Source organism: Squalius cephalus (genome assembly GCF_949319135.1).
Source record: "Squalius cephalus genome assembly, chromosome: 12".
Lineage (NCBI taxonomy): Eukaryota > Metazoa > Chordata > Actinopteri > Cypriniformes > Leuciscidae > Squalius > Squalius cephalus.
In genome coordinates, this window is record NC_137133.1 from 37,383,822 (window position 1) to 37,406,321 (window position 22,500).

The window sequence follows — 22,500 nt, forward strand, 5'->3', positions numbered from 1 at the left end:
GGTCCAGTCCCGCAGCCATGTGGTGCAGATCGAGATCTCTCAGTGCTGAAGGTCACGTGTGTGTGTGTGTGTGTGTGTGTGTGTGTGTGTGTGTGTGTAGTCCTGAACTCACCAGATCCGCTCGGGCTCGATCCACCTCCGCACTTCTCTGGATGGAGCTGTGAAACGTGCTGTGATTGGTCATCTGCTGCTGGATGGTTTCTAGATCATCTCCCCATGATGACGTCTCGATCATGCGCTGCTCACACACACACACACACTTCACACTCAACACGTGTTGTTTTTAAAGTGCTTTAGAAATAAAATGATTGATTGATTGATAGATTTACAGCTAGCTGAAATTGGTTAAAGGATGTTTAGACTGTCAACTAAAATTTAATTACAACTCACACTGAATCTCATGGCTTGTTTTGTTGCATCAAAACTAAAGCGTTCCTATTTTAAGTGTTTACACTGGAAGTCTGTTGTTTTCTGCTCCGTATGCAGTGGATTAACTGCAGTATCAATATCATAATAAAAATATGTATTTGCATAACTTACGTTCCTGTTTAGTTCTAAAAATATTCTTTCTGAAAGTTCAAACGTCCAGTTTTTTAACAATGTTTTTGGTAATGCGAATGTTAAAGTGAACATTCCATTTCATCATTCTTCAAACAAGTTTGGAATGTTTTCGGGACGTTCTGAAACATGTAGCAACATTTTGAAAACGTTAAACATCCAACATAAAATGTTTCAGAAAAAAAACTTCCACGATCGATGTACAGATAACAGAGCCGTCTCAATATATCGCAATGCAACAATATGTATCGTGGATAGTTCACCCAAAATAAAAAATTCACCAAAAAAATTCAAGTTTTCAGAGTTTTAGGGTCAGTACTACATTAAACTACTATATATAAAGTTGAATATAATGTATAATAATGCAATGGGGGAATATTTGTGTGTCCTGATAATGCTAAATGTCTGTTACCAGTTAAAAGTGTCCGACATTATTTTAAATATATCTAGTCAGTGAAAGAGTGCAAGAATATTCATCTAAAATAATTCTGTATTTTCAGCTTCAGAATCAGAATCATGAATATTGTTATTCTGGCGTCTCTATTGTCCTGAGCTTTGGGTTTCAGCGCCAAGTCCAAGAATATTCATTTACACACACAATGTAAAACAAATTTAGCATTTTAACCAACAGTGCATTTTTTGAACATTATTAAAGGTCAGATAACTCTGAATGAATGTTCATTAACGTTACTGCAAGAATGTTTTTGAACATTCCATTTCATCATTCTTCAAACAAATATGGAATGTTACTTTTGAACGTTCTCGGAACATTCTGAAACAAGTAGAAACATTTTTTAAAAAACAAAAACAAAACATAAATCTCTATTTTTTTATAATAAATGATACAAAGAAATAATGTTTTTATGCTAATGTTACTGGCAGAGAGAACCTTGCAGGAACTTTCCCCGTTACTGGGAAAACACACAGCAAACGTCTGTTTTTCATTAACTCTGACCTCGCTGACAGGAGGAGTGTCGTGTCATTACTGACCCCTGCGTGGGTCTGAGGAATTCTGGGGGTTTAGAGAGAGAGAGAGAGAGAGAGAGAGAGAGAGAGAGAGAGAGAGACAGAGAGAGAGAGAGAGAGAGAGAGAGAGAGAGAGAGAGAGAGAGAGCAGAGAGAGAGAGAGAGACAGAGAGAGACAGAGAGAGAGAGAGTAATGCTGGGTCAACAGTTTGAGTCTGAAAGCAGTGTTTCTGTGGTCGAGTGAGAGGCAGTTTGTGTATTTTGGCTGGATGTCTCGCTCTAATCTCTCTGAGTTTCATTTCGTCTGCTCAGTTTTTCTTTCGTTTTCTCTCGCTCTGTCTGTCCTGGGAAAACTTCTCACCCGAGTCCTATCGGCACAGAGCGCGCGAGATAACTGCTATCTCTGTGCTGTCAAGTTGATGTCTATTTCTGTCACATCAGGCTGAGAAGCTCCGCCCACGCTGAGATCTCATTGGTTGAGAATCCTGCTTCACTTATACTGTATATCAGTATATCAGATACACTAGCATTCAAAAGATATTTACAATCTTATTCAGCAAGGATGCATTAAATTGATCAAAAAACTGACCGTGAAGACATTTATAATGTTACAAAAGATTCTATTTCAAATAAATTACTGTTTTCAACCAATGATAATAATCATAAATGTTTCTTGATCATCAAATCATCATATTAGAGTGATTTCTGAAGGATCATGTGACACTGAAGACTGGAGTAATGATGCTGAAAATACAGCTGTGATCACAGGAATAAATTACACTTTACTGTATATTCACATAGAAAACAGCTGATTGACATTAGAATAATATTTCACAATTTTTACTGTATTTTGATCAAATAAATGCAGCCTTGGGTCAAATTCTTTCAAAACTAGTGTACATTTAGATTTGTTTTATTTATTACTATATTTTGTATATTTTCATATCTATATTGATTTATATATTTATATATTATATATATATATATTTGATATACGTTTATATCAAATAACATAGAAACTACATTAAAGCCATTGCAATATTTCACAATCGTGCTTTATTATAATCGGCTGCAAACATGGCCAGTCCTGAAACACCTGAAACGTGTTGTGTCTTGCTTGGATAAAGCAGTGTAAGAGTTTCGAGACTTCGATAAGGTTCTGAAGAGTGACGACAGCTATAGGGGCTTCTGTGTGTTTGTTCGCACCGCAGGAACCAGGAACGATTTTAGTTCTAGCAACTCCTTTTAGAGGATCTAATTTAGCTTTAAGAGGAGCTAATTTAGCTTTTAGAGGACCCAATTTAGCTAATTTAATTGAGTCGGTTTAAACCAGCGCTATAGGAACTATCTGTGACGTTAGTGTTCGCTGATTGGCCGAACGCACGCAAACACCAGCACCCGCCATTTTTAAAAAAGCAGTGTAAACACACAGATTATAGCCTATATATTTACTCCAGAAACTAGCTCTACGAACATGAAAACAGTGATAGATGAGCCTCGTAACCTTTACGCGGAGGAGAAAACCCAACGCGACTTTGAGGAGACCGAGAGAAACATGATCATGTGTTTCTGCTCAGCATCCACACGACACACGCTAATACCTCTTCATTACTGTCTACTTTCCCTGTATAACAGTTCTATATAATCACGTATTATAGACAGGACTGTTAGGGCGCTTTCACACCGAGGTCCGCACCAAAGTTCATGTTTTGATACATTTTACACATTCGGTCAGTTTTGGTTTGGTTTCACAGTGCAGTTATGCGAGCGCACTAAAGAACTTTACATGACACACTTCCGTCCTGTCATCATCATCTCTGTGGGCTGCATCTCGACATTGATTCGCTTGTAAACGGACGTGCGTCTGACGTCAGCGTGTTGTCAGTTCGGCGGGTAACTTTGACAGGAATGAATGAACAGACGCAGAGAATGTCTAATAAGGGGAGAACTTCCACTCTCAGTAAACTTCCGGCTTCTGAACTGGTTGCAGTTCCACTCTGGCTCCACATGAGGGCGCTCACAGGACGAGTGCAGAATGAATGGAGGTCTATGGCGCTATACCCCTCAAAATCCACTTTTCTTCGGATATAATTTTTTGTCTAGTAATTTGAATGTTGTATTCGAAAGGACATGCAAAGAAATTACACATTGCTGGGTGTTAGATTTTTTAGAGTCACTTATTTGCTTTGAAAAGTCTTTTAAAGTGTCAATGACGTCATACACATCGTACGACCAGAGATACTGCTTTACGGCAATCCTTCAGTCGCTCTGGTGCTTTCAGCTCTACACTTTCTTTTCTCTCGAGGCATCGACAACACAGCTGACACAGGTAAACACACAACACAGCTGACACAGGGAAACACACAACACAGCTGACACAGGGAAACACACAACACAGCTGACACAGGCAAACACACAACACAGCCGACACAGGCAAACACACAACACAGCTGACACAGGCAAACACACAACACAGCCGACACAGGCAAACACACAACACAGCCGACACAGGCAAACACACAACACAGCTGACACAGGGAAACACACAACACAGCTGACACAGGCAAACACACAACACAGCTGACACAGGCAAACACACAACACAGCTGACACAGGGAAACACACGACACAGCTGACACAGGTAAACACACAACACAGCTGACACAGGCAAACACACGACAAAGCTGACACAGGCAAACACACAACACAGCTGACACAGGCAAACACACGACACAGCTGACACAGGTAAACACACGACACAGCTGACACAGGTAAACACAACACAGCTGACACAGGCAAACACACGACACAGCTGACACAGGCAAACACACAACACAGCTGACACAGGCAAACACACAACACAGCTGACACAGGGAAACACACAACACAGCTGACACAGGCAAACACACGACACAGCTGACACAGGCAAACACACGACACAGCTGACACAGGCAAACACACGACAAAGCTGACACAGGCAAACACACAACACAGCTGACACAGGCAAACACACGACACAGCTGACACAGGTAAACACACGACACAGCTGACACAGGTAAACACAACACAGCTGACACAGGCAAACACACGACACAGCTGACACAGGCAAACACACGACACAGCTGACACAGGGAAACACACGACACAGCTGACACAGGCAAACACACAACACAGCTGACACAGGGAAACACACAACACAGCTGACACAGGCAAACACACGACACAGCTGACACAGGCAAACACACGACACAGCTGACACAGGCAAACACACAACACAGCTGACACAGGCAAACACACGACACAGCTGACACAGGTAAACACACAACACAGCTGACACAGGCAAACACACGACACAGCTGACACAGGTAAACACACGACACAGCTGACACAGGTAAACACAACACAGCTGACACAGGTAAACACACGACACAGCTGACACAGGCAAACACACGACACAGCTGACACAGGCAAACACACAACACAGCTGACACAGGCAAACACACGACACAGCTGACACAGGGAAACACACGACACAGCTGACACAGGCAAACACACAACACAGCTGACACAGGGAAACACACAACACAGGTAAACACACAACACAGCTGACACAGGTAAACACACAACACAGCTGACACAGGTAAACACACGACACAGCCGACACAGGTAAACACACAACACAGGTAAACACACAACACAGCTGACACAGACAAACACACAACACAGCTGACACAGGCAAACACACAACACAGCTGACACAGACAAACACACAACACAGCTGACACAGGTAAACACACGACACAGCTGACACAGAGAAACACACAACACAGCTGACACAGGCAAACACACAACACAGCTGACACAGACAAACACACAACACAGCTGACACAGGTAAACACACAACACAGCTGACACAGGTAAACACACAACACAGCTGACACAGGTAAACACACAACACAGCTGACACAGGGAAACACACAACACAGCTGACACAGGTAAACACACAACACAGCCGACACAGGTAAACACACAACACAGCCGACACAGGTAAACACACGACACAGCTGACACAGACAAACACACAACACAGCTGACACAGGTAAACACACAACACAGCTGAGCTGACACAGACAAACACACAACACAGCTGACACAGACAAACACACAACACAGCTGACACAGGTAAACACACAACACAGCTGACACAGGGAAACACACGACACAGCTGACACAGGTAAACACACAACACAGGTAAACACACAACACAGCTGACACAGGGAAACACACGACACAGGTAAACACACAACACAGCTGACACAGGTAAACACACAACACAGCTGACACAGGGAAACACACGACACAGCTGACACAGGTAAACACACGACACAGGTAAACACACAACACAGCTGACACAGGTAAACACACAACACAGCTGACACAGGTAAACACACGACACAGCTGACACAGACAAACACACAACACAGCTGACACAGGTAAACACAACACAGCTGACACAGGGAAACACACGACACAGCTGAGCTGACACAGACAAACACACAACACAGCTGACACAGACAAACACACAACACAGCTGACACAGGTAAACACACAACACAGCTGACACAGGCAAACACACAACACAGGGAAACACACGACACAGCTGACACAGGTAAACACACAACACAGGTAAACACACAACACAGCTGACACAGGGAAACACACGACACAGGTAAACACACAACACAGCTGACACAGGTAAACACACAACACAGCTGACACAGGGAAACACACGACACAGCTGACACAGGTAAACACACGACACAGGTAAACACACAACACAGCTGACACAGGTAAACACACAACACAGCTGACACAGGTAAACACACAACACAGCTGACACAGGTAAACACACAGCACAGCTGACACAGGGAAACACACAACACAGCTGACACAGGTAAACACACAACACAGCCGACACAGGTAAACACACAACACAGCTGACACAGGCAAACACACAACACAGCTGACACAGGTAAACACACAACACAGCTGACACAGGGAAACACACAACACAGCTGACACAGGCAAACACACGACACAGCTGACACAGGTAAACACACGACACAGCTGACACAGGTAAACACACGACACAGGTAAACACACAACACAGCTGACACAGGTAAACACACGACACAGCTGACACAGGTAAACACACAACACAGCTGACACAGGTAAACACACAACACAGCTGACACAGGTAAACACACAACACAGCTGACACAGGTAAACACACAACACAGCTGACACAGGCAAACACACAACACAGCCGACACAGGTAAACACACATCACAGCCGACACAGGTAAACACACGACACAGCTGACACAGACAAACACACGACACAGCTGAGCTGACACAGACAAACACACAACACAGCTGACACAGACAAACACACAACACAGCTGACACAGGGAAACACACAACACAGCTGACACAGGCAAACACACGACACAGCTGACACAGGTAAACACACGACACAGCTGACACAGGTAAACACACGACACAGGTAAACACACAACACAGCTGACACAGGTAAACACACGACACAGCTGACACAGGTAAACACACAACACAGCTGACACAGGTAAACACACAACACAGCTGACACAGGTAAACACACAACACAGCTGACACAGGTAAACACACAACACAGCTGACACAGGCAAACACACAACACAGCCGACACAGGTAAACACACATCACAGCCGACACAGGTAAACACACGACACAGCTGACACAGACAAACACACGACACAGCTGAGCTGACACAGACAAACACACAACACAGCTGACACAGACAAACACACAACACAGCTGACACAGGTAAACACACGACACAGGTAAACACACAACACAGCTGACACAGGTAAACACACAACACAGCTGACACAGGTAAACACACAACACAGCTGACACAGGTAAACACACAACACAGCTGACACAGGCAAACACACAACACAGCTGACACAGGTAAACACACAACACAGCTGAGCTGACACAGACAAACACACAACACAGCTGACACAGACAAACACACAACACAGCTGACACAGGTAAACACACAACACAGCTGACACAGGGAAACACACGACACAGCTGACACAGGTAAACACACAACACAGGTAAACACACAACACAGCTGACACAGGGAAACACACGACACAGGCAAACACACAACACAGCTGACACAGGTAAACACACAACACAGCTGACACAGGGAAACACACGACACAGCTGACACAGGTAAACACACGACACAGGTAAACACACAACACAGCTGACACAGGTAAACACACAACACAGCTGACACAGGTAAACACACGACACAGCTGACACAGACAAACACACAACACAGCTGACACAGGTAAACACACAACACAGCTGACACAGGGAAACACACGACACAGCTGACACAGGTAAACACACGACACAGGTAAACACACAACACAGCTGACACAGGTAAACACACAACACAGCTGACACAGGTAAACACACGACACAGCTGACACAGACAAACACACAACACAGCTGACACAGGTAAACACACAACACAGCTGACACAGGGAAACACACGACACAGCTGACACAGGTAAACACACGACACAGGTAAACACACAACACAGCTGACACAGGTAAACACACAACACAGCTGACACAGGTAAACACACGACACAGCTGACACAGGGAAACACACGACACAGCTGACACAGGTAAACACACAACACAGGTAAACACACAACACAGGTAAACACAACACAGCTGACACAGGGAAACACACGACACAGGTAAACACACAACACAGCTGACACAGGTAAACACACAACACAGCTGACACAGGTAAACACACAACACAGCTGACACAGGTAAACACACGACACAGCTGACACAGGTAAACACACAACACAGCTGACACAGGGAAACACACAACACAGCTGACACAGGGAAACACACAACACAGCTGACACAGGTAAACACACAACACAGCTGACACAGGTAAACACACAACACAGCTGACACAGGTAAACACACGACACAGCTGACACAGGTAAACACACAACACAGGTAAACACACAACACAGGTAAACACACAACACAGCTGACACAGGGAAACACACGACACAGGTAAACACACAACACAGCTGACACAGGTAAACACACAACACAGCTGACACAGGTAAACACACAACACAGCTGACACAGGTAAACACACGACACAGCTGACACAGGTAAACACACAACACAGCTGACACAGGGAAACACACAACACAGCTGACACAGGGAAACACACGACACAGCTGACACAGGTAAACACACAACACAGGTAAACACACAACACAGCCGACACAGGGAAACACACAACACAGCTGACACAGGTAAACACACAACACAGCCGACACAGGGAAACACACACGCTAGAAGAGTTTTTGTTTTGTTGTTTTAAAAGACCATCGAGCGGTATCTCTGGTCGTAATCAGTCCTTCACTGACCAATCAGCGTTCATTAGCAGAATGCTAGCGTGTTATGGGCAACAACAACTCAACCTGTAAGAAATCGAAAGGACATAAGTACTCGTTCATTCAACTTTCGACCTATAACCCATGTTGAACTTGCAAAACCTACAATCAAATCTGAGATTTCTCAACGGCAATCGGGTGAAAGAGACACATTTAGCCGTCTAGCCCCATAGACTCCCATTCATTCTGCACTCATGGGTGATCGCCCCCAGTGGAACTCTGGTGGAACTACAACCACAATTCGGTACAATAGGACTTAATAGGGAGTGGGCAGGCTCTCCGTAGACGGGCTCTGACAGACGCATATCGTTGCCACTATACTATTATTATTATGGCATTACTCCCTGCAGCTCCAGCTATACTCAAGGCTAGTCACATTCGCCAAATGAATGTCCTCATTGTGCGAACATTTCATCGTCGCCGGCAGGAAAGGAGGAGAAGAGCGAGCAATCCTGCGGGATCATCCGGAACTTCCTGTAAATGTTCTGAAAGTCCGAACCATACAAAAAATGCGTTCACACTAGAAACAAACCAAAACTTTGTTCAGTTTGATCCGGACCGAGACTTTCTCTTTTCGTCTGACTAAATTTGGTCCGTTTGCTCCGGATCGTGGTCCAGGGGAGGGTTCACACCTGTGATTTCACCTAAGGGGAACCATTAGTTCTCGGGGAACCATCCTGCGAAAGAAAGCCCGTCATGTGAGTGTCATGTACCTTCTGCTGGAGGATCCAGGCCATGGCTTCGCTGAAGTAACGGCTGGGTTCCTCACGGCTCATGGTTCGCCGGATCGTTCTGCTGCCCCACCTCTGCTGCTGAGGACCACTCTGAGCCCCGCCGAAATCTCGGATCTGCTCGGAAAATACATGCACACTGTTCACACACACACACACACACACAGAGAGAGAGAGAGAATATAAGGTTACAGTGGAAGTGAGCATAGAAAATCATGCATTGAGATTTATTACGAAAACCAAGCAGAAGATCCAGTTTAATGTCTACGAATAGGCTATACGTGACTATCTAGCAAACTGTAACGAACTGAGTGAAGTAGTTCGTTTATCCTCATTTTGTTCCAAACACGTATGAGTTTCTTTCTTCGGTGTAATGCAAAAGAAGATAGTATGAAGAATGGTCATGCTGCTCTTTCACATACAATCACTGCTTTAGTATTTCAGTTTTTTTGTCTTTTTAGCGCAATTTTCCACCGGACAAAATTGCGATTGTTAACTCATGATTTCTGTTCTGTCTGTGCGCACCAATCTTGCACTTCTATCTCCTCCTCAACCAGACCACCTAGAGACTTCGGGTTTTCGGCATTATGTTAAGGAAGGTCTAATCTCGGGAACGCACACAAAAAAAAAAAACATAAAAAGATTTACTATCTCTTAGTGTTGTGATCCCATGACGTCAGAAAATTGCGCTAAAACACTCACTGAGTTTTTATTACTTGTTTTTTTTTTGTCTTTTCCAGCACAAATATCTAAACATTCTTAAATCAACACACATTTACTTGAGAAGCAAAATGATTTCAGATTTAATATGACTTGTTTTTCAATGAAAAAAAAATGGGGGAAATGAGTTTACACTTAAAAGAAGAATAAACCTGTCCATATGGTGATATCAAATAAATAAATAATTATAATTCAAATGGAAAGTCTATTTTTCTTGACCAGAAACATACGGATTCATGCATGTACACTACGGTTTAAAGGTTTGGGGTCCGTAAGATTTTTCTGAAAGAGTCTCTTCTGCTCAGCAAGGCTGCATTTATTTGATCAAAATACAGTAAAAATTGTGAAATATTATTCCAGTGTAAATCATCTGTTTTCTATGTGGATATACAGTAAAGTGTAATTTATTCCTGTGATCAAATCTGTATTTTCAGCATCATTACTCCAGTCTTCAGTGTCACATGATCCTCCAGAAATCACTCTAATATGATGATTTGATGCTCAAGAAACATTTATGATTATTATCAATGTTGGAAACAGTCATATTTCTGTGGAAACTGTGATACATTTTATTTTTCAAGATTATTTGAAAGTTCTAAAAGAACAGCATTTATTTGAAATAGAATATTTTGTAACATTATAAATGTCTTTACTCTCACTTTTGGTCAGATGAACGCGTCCTCGCTGAATAACAGTGTTCATTTCTTTCCTACATAAACTCAGACATTTTAAACGGTAGTGTACATTTATCAAGATATCGACATGTGAGTTTTGCATGCAACAGTTTTGCCTTTTTTAATGAATTTAACTTTATTATTACGCAATATTATTTATTTATTTATTTTATTTAGCCTCATGGTTCGCCGGATCGTTCTGCTGCCCCACCTCTGTTGCTGAGAACCACTCAGAGCCCCGCTGAAATCCCGGATCTGCTCGGAAAATACATGCACACTGTTCACACACACACACACACACAGAGAGAGAGAGAGAATATAAGGTTACAGTGGAAGTGAGCATAGAAAATCATGCATTGAGATTTATTACGAAAACCAAGCAGAAGATCCAGTTTAATGTCTACGAATAGGCTATACGTGACTATCTAGCAAACTGTAACAAACTGAGTGAAGTAGTTCGTTTATCCTCATTTTGTTCCAAACACGTATGAGTTTCTTTCTTCGGTGTAATGCAAAAGAAGATAGTTTGAAGAATGGTCACGCTGCTCTTTCACATACAATCACTGCTTTAGTATTTCAGTTTTTTTGTCTTGTTTTTTTTTTTTTTTTCAGCACAAATATCTAAACATTCTTAAATCAACACACTTTTACTTGAGAAGCAAAATGATTTCAGATTTAATATGACTTGTTTTTCAATTAAATTGTTTTTTTTTAAAAAAATCAAAATTAGGTGAGTTTACACTTAAAAGAAGAATAAACCTGTCCATAAGGTAATATAAAATAAATAAATAATTATAATTCAAATGGAAAGTCTATTTTTCTTGACCAATTTTATTAGAAACATACGGATTCATGCATGTACACTACGGTTTAAAGGTTTGGGGTCCGTAAGATTTTTCTGAAAGAGTCTCTTCTGCTCAACAAGGCTGCATTTATTTGATCAAAATACAGTAAAAAATTTAAAATATTATTCTAATGTAAATCAGCTGTTCTCTATGTGAATATACAGTATAGTGTAATTTATTCCTGTGATCAAAGCTGTATTTTCAGCATCATTACTCCAGTCTTCAGTGTCACATGATCCTTCAGAAATCACTCTAATATGATGATTTGATGCTCAAGAAACATTTATGACTATCATCAATGTTGGAAACAGTCATATTTCTGTGGAAACTGTGATACATTATATTTTTCAAGATTATTTGAAAGTTCTAAAAGAACAGCATTTATTTGAAATAGAATATTTTGTAACATTATAAATGTCTTTACTCTCACTTTTGGTCAGATGAACGCGTCCTCGCTGAATAACAGTGTTCATTTCTTTCCTACATAAACTCAAACATTTAAACGGTAGTGTACATTTATCAAGATATCGACATGTGAGTTTTGCATGCAACAGTTTTGCCTTTTTTAATGAATTTAACTTTGTCTGAATTTATTATTACGCAATATCATTTTTTTTTTTTTTTTTAGCTTTTATTTAACCAGGAGAGAGCCTCACTGAGATTAAAGTCTCTTCTACAGGAGTGTCCTGGCCAAGATAGGCGGCCCACTTATACAAATACACACATAACACACAACAATTGCTGCCGATAGTAGGCAGAAATGACTTTTAAATCCCTTTCGTTTACAGAATTCCCCATTCCTACTCCACATTATTTCCGGTCTTCTCAGCGCTAAATATTATGGCAAAATAAAGCGAATGTGATGCAGAACATGATGTGTGGTTGCTGAGGTGTTTTTAGTGTAATACTCTGAGGCTGCAAGGTTCCTGGGAAGTTTCTGCACGACATGTAAATGCCTGACGTGTCTCACCTCCGCATCACACTCTCCGACGGCAGGTTCTGCTGGTTCAGCTCCATGGCCAAACCTCGGAGCTGTTCGGTGATCTCAACAGCGGACGCCAGGCAATTCTGAGCTTCCATGAAGGCGTTTGCATCTCCGCCCTGCAGCGCAAACACACACACACACACACACACACACACACACACACACACACACACACACACACACAGAGAGAACAATAGAAACCAGCCATCAGAAAAGCCCAGGATCAACAAATCCAAATAGTCACTCTGCCGAGTGTGTGAGTTTAGGCCTTTGTTTATTTGGCATTTTCAGAACAAACACAAATTAAATCTGTAAAATCAGTTTTGTGATAATCTCAGGTTTGTATGATCAACATTGTCGTCTATTCGCTTTATTCAGGCCAGTGAGAGATTTTTATGACTGAAATCAATGATACTACAAACATGTTGCATTAAAGAGGACCAATTTTTCAAGGTATTGTTGTTGTTTCTCTACTCGAGCAGGTTTTCCTGCTTGAATGTTGATTATTCTCCTCATATTCTCCATTGTTGCGGCTCCTCTCTTCCCAGTCTGTCAGTAACGCTCTGTTTACTTCCTGTCTCTATGAAGCCCCTCCTTCTGAAAAGCACACTGTGCTCTGATTGGTCGGCTGGAGCAGTGTGTTGTGATTGGTCAAGCGCTTCGAGTGTGTTTGGGAAATGTCCCGCCCCTTTCCATAACCGCCAGTTTAACACACTACTAACTAACTCAACCAGGCCCCGCCCCTTTATTCTGCGCATTAATTATTATAATGAGGAATATTGTGGCGTGTTCGTTCCCGGAAGAAACTCAAGACTACAATGGAGGCGTTTCAGGAGTTCAGAAACACAGACTCTGATATAGAGAAGAACTCCCGATGGAGGGACTTTATGCTCAAACTTTAACTTTAAAAAGCTTTAATATTTGGTATTTTTGTCTTATTTTGTTTAGTCTTTTCCAGCACAAATATCAAAACATTCTTAAATCAAGATACATGTACTTGAGTAGCAAGATGACTGAAGATATTAAGACTTAAAATTAAAAATTAAGTGAGTTTATGATTAAGAGATGAAAATACCTGTCCATATAGTAAGATAAATAAAATAAAAACCTAATTAAAAAGCAAAGTCTATTTTTCTTGCCTTTCTTCCCTTGTTTTAAGCACAAACACATTTATTTTTTATCATTTTTATTGGAAAACAAGACTTAATATCTTCAGCCATTTTGCTTCTCCAGTAAATATGTATCTTTATTTATGAATGTTTCGATATTTGTGCTGGAAAACAAGACAAAAATAAGAAAATAAAGAAGGAAATATTTTCTGCCGTGATGAAAGTGAAGGAAAGTGAAAATAATTACAAATAACTATAATATTTAAACTCTGTACAAAAATTTTTAGTAGTACATGGGACTATTTATGATGTTTTTTGGTACTTTTTTATACTTTTATATTCCGCAGAAGAACATTCAGGCTTCGAACAACATGACGGCGAGTAAATAAGGATACTTTTTTTTTCATTGTAAACTAATTTTTTTTATATTATATATATTTTTCTTATATTATTTTTGTGATACATACCGGTAAATAATAAATAAAAACACACACACACACACAAAAAAAGAGAAAAACGGAGGTAACGATGAAAATAAAACAACAAAATATGAATAATTAGTTTAATATGTGTAAAGTAATGAACTAAAATAAACTATTATTGTAACACATGCACTATTCACGTGTTTCACTTTCATTTTCTCCAGAATGACTCATTACATGAGCCTTTTATTATCTGAGAAATGTGAATTATGTGCGTATGAACGCAGCAAACAGACTCTCATGATTCTCATGAGCTTTACAGCACATTTACGATCCTGTGAACTCTTGAAATGAGCTTAAATCCACAGTGGAAGGTCAAACGTGTGTGTGTGTGTGTATATGCTACTCACAGACTTTAATATGAATGCAGTCTTGTCCAGGTAATCCTGGACCTGGCCCTGCAGAAGAAAGATCCGCTGTTGCATTGACTGCATGGAGGCAGAACTGGTGGGACAAAAAAAAAACTAAAAATCAGCTTTGCATCACAGGAATAAATTACATTTTAAAATGCATTCAAATAGAAAACATTTCTTTTAAATCATAATAATATTTCACTGTTTTTACTGCATCAAATAAATGCAGCCTTGGTAAACAGACTCAAAAAAATCTTATTTATTCCAAACGTTTGACCAATAAATGCAATTTTCAGTGTGTTTAAGCAAGACAGAGATGTATGAACGGGCTTTACACTGTTCACCCTGCGAGAGTAAACACTTCTCCACAGACAACTGACAGATTCTTGGTGGTTTATGAACAGCTTGTTCTTCTCTGTTTTACTGCGATGCATTCCTGCGAGATCTCTCGGTCGAAGCCGACGCAGGTCAAACTCATTCACAATCAATCTCTCCATACTGAAAACAACACTGTTTCGCTTCCAATACGTCCTGGCTTATATTTGGCAGGTTATATTATATTACAGGTTTTATGTCTCCAGCTAACATTTATAGTTAGTTATAGATCTTTTATCCAATTAATAATCTAGATAAAGGCAGTTTAATGTTGTGTCGAAACAATCAAGCATATCAGCTTCTGTTGGAAAAATATACTTAAAGCGAACGCTTTTAACTTTTCAAAAACATGCATCAAATTGACTGTGTAAAACATAGACTTTAACTTTAAAATGTAAAACAAATACAAAATTATATATATATATATATATATATATATATATAACAATAATTTTTGATGTTTATACAAAATATGACATTATATTATTAAGAATTTTTAAATATTTAATGCTATATATATGCTATATATTTAAAAAAGTATATAAATATTATATGTATATAAAAAGCATTTTAACGCATATTTTTTAAAATTATTATTTATTATAATACAGTTTGTTTATATAAATTGAATATATAAATATTAAAATTAATTAAAATAAACCATATTAAAATATTTTTTATTTTATTTAATTTTATCTGGTGCATCATATATATATTAAAATATATTAAATATACATAATTAAAAAATGTGTATATTAAAATATGACATTATATTATTGAAAATATATTTAAAATATTACATATTTAAAAGTTTTTAATTATTATAATTTATTATTATACTATATATAAAGCATTTTTAAAGCATATTGTTGAAAATAAAATATATAAACATTCAAATAAATCCTTAAAATAAACCAAATTAAAATATTGTTTTATTTGATTTAATTTTATCTGCTGCATTATTTTACATTAATATCTTGAGTAGGCGTTTAAAACAAGTGAAACAAATGTAATATTTCAGTGCAAAAGTTCAACAAATGAGATTATGCCAGTAAACAAACAGAAAACAGACACTTCTAAACGATGCGAGATGAGAGTCTCATTTGAATGGAGAATATGCATATGAATGCACAACAGAGTCGTTATTCATGTTTATGAGCAGTGGCTGCCAAATGACTCATGAACTTCTGTGGAGCGCCTGGATACGCTCGGCTTTTCCCGCAGGATCTGCAATAGGTTTACAGGAAGCTTTGCAGGACAAGAGTCTGAAAGTGACCTGTAAACTCACGGAGAAACACAAAGAGCCACACAGAAGCAGCAGGGATTGTATTACACCTGCCAGCACAGGCCTACATTCAACATTACACAACCATGCTTTATAACCCTTTATAACTCACGTTCTGGCAGTTATGACAGCCTCTGATGTGCTTATTATTAACCTTTGAACATCTGCTGTATTATAATACAGTTTCACTTACTTGACTGAGCACTATTTAAGTTTTACTCCTTCACTCTTTGTTAAACAGGCCTACTTCTCTATGTATTATTGTTTTTAAAACTAGTTTGAATGATCTAAATGGAAACCATTTTGTATAAAATTACATTTTTTCTTTGATGGAACACTGAATACTCACATTATGCATGACATTTATTTTTGTTGTACACTAAAAAAAACATGATCAATAACGTATGACAACGTGTTTTTTTTACAATTGCTTTAACTCATCAAAATAAGTTAAGCAGTTTTCCATTTCTTTTTATGAGTTATATAAGATTCAACTCGTTTAATTTAAGTTGAAATGACTTAAACATTCAAGCTGACTGCTTAAATATTTAATGCAGCAACTTATTACCTGTTCGCAGACCAAAACAAATGTTGCATTAGCATATACTAGTGTAGGCTATGTTAATGCAAACCTTTAATCTAATTTAAATTATAATTTAAAGTTGCTGCTTTAATTTAAGTACAATCAACTTGGATGTTTAAGTCATTTAAACTTAAATGACATTAAACTGAAATTGTTCAATCTTGAATAACTTATAAAAAAGTTAAAAATTGCTTAACCTATTTTGATGAGTTAAAGCAATGTAAAACCATATGTTGTCATAACTTATCGATCATTATTTTTTACAGAGGTGAAATGACGCACACACTTGCAGAAGCCTACGTTACAAGCACACACACACACACAAACACAAACGCAGGTAACAGGTGTTTACTCACACTTGTCCCGCGCTCATCGAGCCTCTGGAGAAACTTTGGTCGTATCTTCCAGTCTCCACATATTCCTGTGTTAACCCATTATTCACATGCTGCACCACCGCCTCACTGCGCGCGTACGGATACGCGGGCGTCGCGTTGATCTCGCTGCGCGATCCCGTGCGGCGTCCCATCATGTTGAGCCCGCGCTGCGAGCCGTACATGCTCATGATGACTGAGCCTCAGCTTTACACCTAAAATGGCGGAGTTTAAAAAGTGAACCTGAGATCAGACCCGCAGCTCCAGATGAAACCAGTCGTGAAGATCCTCCGAGCGCAACTGGACTGAGGACAGTCCACAGGGAAGAGCCGCAGTTTAACGATCTGAAGTCACTCCCACAGACCCGCATCTGAACACACACACCCTAAACATGCAGTTTAATGATCTATAGTCACTCCCACAGACCCGCATCTGAACACACACACACCCTCACACACACATGCCTGCAGGGAGGTGTCTCTCTCTCTCTGTGTACTGTTCAGGGAAGCTCACTATTTCATTCAGCACAATGACATGTTTAAAACTATTTTCAGAAACACACTTGTTGCTAATGATCGTGCATGCAGATTTATGACATCCGATGAATTAAGAGAGCATATACCGAACGCTTTCAGAAATGCATTTGCATAACGATTTAAATGCATTGAATACATACATTCAAATGCATTTAATGCATTAAATGCGTTTGAATGCATTAAAAGCATTGACATATATATTTTTTCTCCCATCTCATATTTTTTGACACTGATCCATTAAACTTCAGTTTTTCATATTAGTAACTTGAAATGTACTGTGCACATATAAAACTTGTAAAATGTAAAATGGTGCAAGACTTTACGTGTTTTAAAACACTTTCCCTTTACGTGGGCTATTTACATATAATGCTTGTGAAATTAATGTTTTAGCCTTTAATCTTGATGTTGAGTTTAAAAAGTCCAAGTTCCTCAGAGATCATTTGAATGTGCATCCTGAAGTGTTTGCCAGTGATGGTTCTGGGTCAACAGGAAAGACGAGTATTTCTGTCAGTTTCTGTCATTAAGCTTCAGTCACTCTTGGCACCTGAATAAAGATGTGGTGCACAGGTATGCCAGAAATCAAACAGGTTAACACAGGACACAGCTAATGCGTGCACATTAAACTCCAACTATCCGCACCAGTGAATGTGATCAGATGTGGTGCTTCTCTTCTGAAATGATCAGAGTGTGTTTGGGTGCGGTGTGTTGTGGCTCTGACTTTCTCAGAGGTCGAACTCAGAGGTCGTTCGCTGCAGTAAATACAGAACCTCTGCACGATGTAAATACAACTTCTGCATTCAGTGAAAGTGAATTGAACATGTTGCATGAGAGTCTTTCCGCATGCACTCATATTCTGATTTTTTCTTACAATTGCAAGTTTACATCTCAAAATTCTGAATTGCTTTTCGGGAATTCTGAGTTTTTTATTTTTCTGCTATAGAATAAAATAAAAATTATTATTGTGACTTTATCTCACAATTCAGCTTCAACTTTTATTTATTTATAAAGCACATTTAATAGCAACGTTGTTGCCCAAAGTGCTTCACAGTTAACTAAAAACAGTAAGACATTCATGTATGAAGGCATATATGAAGGTAAGACCACACACTATAACAGTATAGTGAGGTCAGTGTAGAAAGAATTAAAATAGTGAAAACTAAAAGAGAGTAAATTATATCTACAATGTACAATGCACATTGCTAAAAGCGAGGTTAAAAAGATACGTTTTTAATTGAGACTTAAAAATTTCTATTGTCTGAGCTAGCCGGATATGAGAGGGAAGACTGTTCCACAGCTTGGGGGCCAAAAGCTCGCCACCCTTTGACTTCTTTTTGGAATAAGGGACCGTCAGCAGAAGTTGGTTCGTTGATCTGATTTGTACGATCCTAAAAGGTCAACAATGTAGTTGGGGACATGTTATGCATTGCTTTAAAAACCATTAGTAAAATCTTATACTCAATCCTGTAATGAACCGGTAGCCAATGAAGACAGCGTATTACTGGAGTAAAGTGGTCCCTATTTTTAGTGCCAGTCAGAAGCCATTCTGCACCAGCTGTAGACGACGCAGTTGACGTTGGCAGATCCCTGCATAAAGAGAGTTGCAGAAGTCTAGTCTTAATGTAATAAAAGCGTGGACGATGACCTCCAGATCTTGGGAAGTGAGAAGGGGTTTTATCTTAGAAATCACTCTAAGCTGATAAAAGCTATTCTTTACAACAGAGTTTATCTGTTTGTCAAAGCTAAGCGATGAGTCGACTATTACGCCAAGATTTCTCACACTTCACACATCTTTCACCGCCATTTCTAATGGAGCGAGGATATTGGCTATCTTCTCTTTGCAAATTTGTGGACCAAATATTGTCATTTCAGATTTTTTTTCATTCAGTTTTTAGACAGCCAAATTTTAAACTCGTTCAAACGGTCCAACAAAGACTTGAGGGACTGTTCGTTCCCGACTTTGAGAGGTAGATAGATCTGTGTGTCATCAGCATACATATGATAAATGTCATAGCGACGACAAATAGATCCCAGAGGACACATGTACAGAGCAAACAATGTAGGACTCAAAATTCAGACTTTTCTTCTCAGAATTCTGAGGTATAAACTCGAAATTGCGAGATAAAAACCCGGAATTGTCAGAAAAAAGTCGTAAGTGTGAGATATAAACTCGGAATTGTTAGGAAAAAAGTCGGAATTGTGGGATAAAAACCCGGAATTGTCAGAAAAAAGTCGGAATTGTGAGATATAAACTTAGAATTGTTAGAAAAAAGTCGGAATTGTGAGATATAAACTCGATATTGTGAGAAAAAAGTCAGAATTTTGAGATATAAACTCGGAATTGTTAGAAAAAAGTCGGAATTGTGGGATAAAAAGTCGGAATTGTCAGAAAAAAAGTCGGAATTGTGAGATATAAACTCGATATTGTGAGAAAAAAGTCGGAATTTTGAGATATAAACTTGGAATTGTTTGAAAAAAGTCGGAATTGTGAGATTTAAACTCGATATTGTTAAAAAAAAGTCAGAATTGTGGGATAAAAACCCGGAATTGTCAGAAAAAATTCGTAATTGTGAGATATAAACCTAGAATTGTCAGAAAAAAGTCGGAATTGTGAGATATAAAGTCGGAATTGTCAGAAAAAAGTTGGAATTGTGAGATATAAACTCGATATTGTTTAAAAAAAGTCAGAATTGTGGGTAAACCCGGAATTGTCAGAAAAAAGTCGGAATTGTGAGATATAAAAAGTATTAAAAGTATGGCAATTACCTTTTTAAGAGCACGTTTTAAATGATTTACTTTTGTAATACATGTTCCTCTTATTGTGCACGCTTCAACAGTGCATGTTATTCCTGATTGTTTAGGTAATCAGAATATAATAACTTACTGAGACTCTAAATACATCACATTACAGAAGTAAAATGTGTTACGGGTGACGCTTCACATTGGCTTGAAAAGAACGCTGGTGTTTCTGTGGGTGTGAACGGACCCAGACATGCAGTCGCAGTATTTCACACCAGGACGAGTGGATGAGCGCATCTGACCGCGCACACACACACACACAGGGAGAGAGAGAGGGAGTTTCTGCCTGTCACATTCACTGGGTTAATCATTGCTCTGGGCTCATTTCTGAAGGTGTTTACTGCATGTCTCAGCCTGAAGCGCGTTCCATCTCACCAAACCTCTGACTGTCACCAAACACATAATCAGAAGCATTCGTGAAAACTCTTTCTCAGCAAGAAATCATGCACATCATTATTGCATAAGAAAGAAGGCAGAAAGAAGAGCAATGACATTTTGCGATGCAATCACATTTTATGAATTAAACAGCTCGTAAATCACTAGAATGAAAGTATTATGCAAACATTTAAGACATTTTTTCATATACAGAACCTTTTGGCATAAAGGGTTTTTTCAAATCGAGTCAAGAACCCTAGAGTTCTATAGCCGAGAGAACCACACTGAAGCTTTTCTTCTCAGAGTCTCAAACTGTGCTCAAATTTGCTCACGACATCCAAAGTGTGCAACTATGAGATCTCAATATGAACTCAAAAATGTCTCATCAAATGATTTGAGCGGCTATACGGTCAAACCACAAAATACTCAGACACCAGATATCATTTTGTATATTTTTTTACTAGTGTGATCAGGACACTATAGTTCATATATGTAAGTGAGGAGAGAAAAATAAAGTAAACTGTGACATATTATACCCAAAAATTCTTCATACAGAGACTACCAGTGACATTAATAAACATTTGGGAGCAAAAATGATTGGGACACTTTGAGCTGATCATGTTCTGCTGAAGTGTGTTGTCTTTAATTGCTAATGCTCTTTTTACACACAGACTGAACACAATGAAGCATTGCTTGGTGATTGGTTGAGCTAAACTGGTATTATCTAATAGTGTAGTTAAATTTAACAGCTGACAGATATTCAACATAATTCATGTGTGAGACAGTCTAACAGAAGGACGGACAAAACCAGTCAAATATCAACTGAGTTCGTCATATTTTATTACCATTTTCCAAACTATAGCGAATAAACTGATAATGTGAGAAATGTTGAAGGTGTCTGAATACATTTTGTTTTGACTATATTTAATTTAATGGGTTTTAAAGAAACATCTGATGTGAAGTTGACACTCTTTGACTGTATCGATGCACATTTAGAGGTCCATGTTTTTCAGAAGTCGCTCTAATGATTTTCCCAGAGCATCAGAAATATTAGGCTGTCCTTCACACACATTTACACATGCAAACATGTTCTGTCTTTTTCCCCCCGTGCCGCCTCTGGCGAGGGTGGAGATGATCAGGATGAAGCCTAACAGACGCTTACTTTAAAACACACAAACACACA

At 39.2% G+C, this 22,500-nt stretch overlaps 1 protein-coding gene across 3 annotated transcripts in view; it reads right to left on the reverse strand.

Moving 5' to 3' along the window:
• The window catches only part of dspb (desmoplakin b), a 58,067-nt gene extending 40,049 nt beyond the window's left edge, over positions 1–18,018 (reverse strand). For 2 of the 3 annotated variants that reach the window (XM_079888856.1, XM_079888854.1), the window contains exons 1-6: positions 17,596–18,018; positions 14,994–15,087; positions 13,038–13,168; positions 11,434–11,499; positions 9,811–9,967; positions 113–238 (exon numbers count right to left, since the gene is read on the reverse strand). In XM_079888856.1, coding sequence (XP_079744982.1) covers positions 113–238; positions 9,811–9,967; positions 11,434–11,499; positions 13,038–13,168; positions 14,994–15,087; positions 17,596–17,801 — 780 coding nt within the window. In that variant the 5' untranslated portion in view covers positions 17,802–18,018. The remainder of the gene's footprint in view (positions 1–112; positions 239–9,810; positions 9,968–11,433; positions 11,500–13,037; positions 13,169–14,993; positions 15,088–17,595) is intronic. The other variant, XM_079888855.1, reaches the window with a different exon arrangement.
• Positions 18,019–22,500: the final 4,482 nt, after the last annotated feature.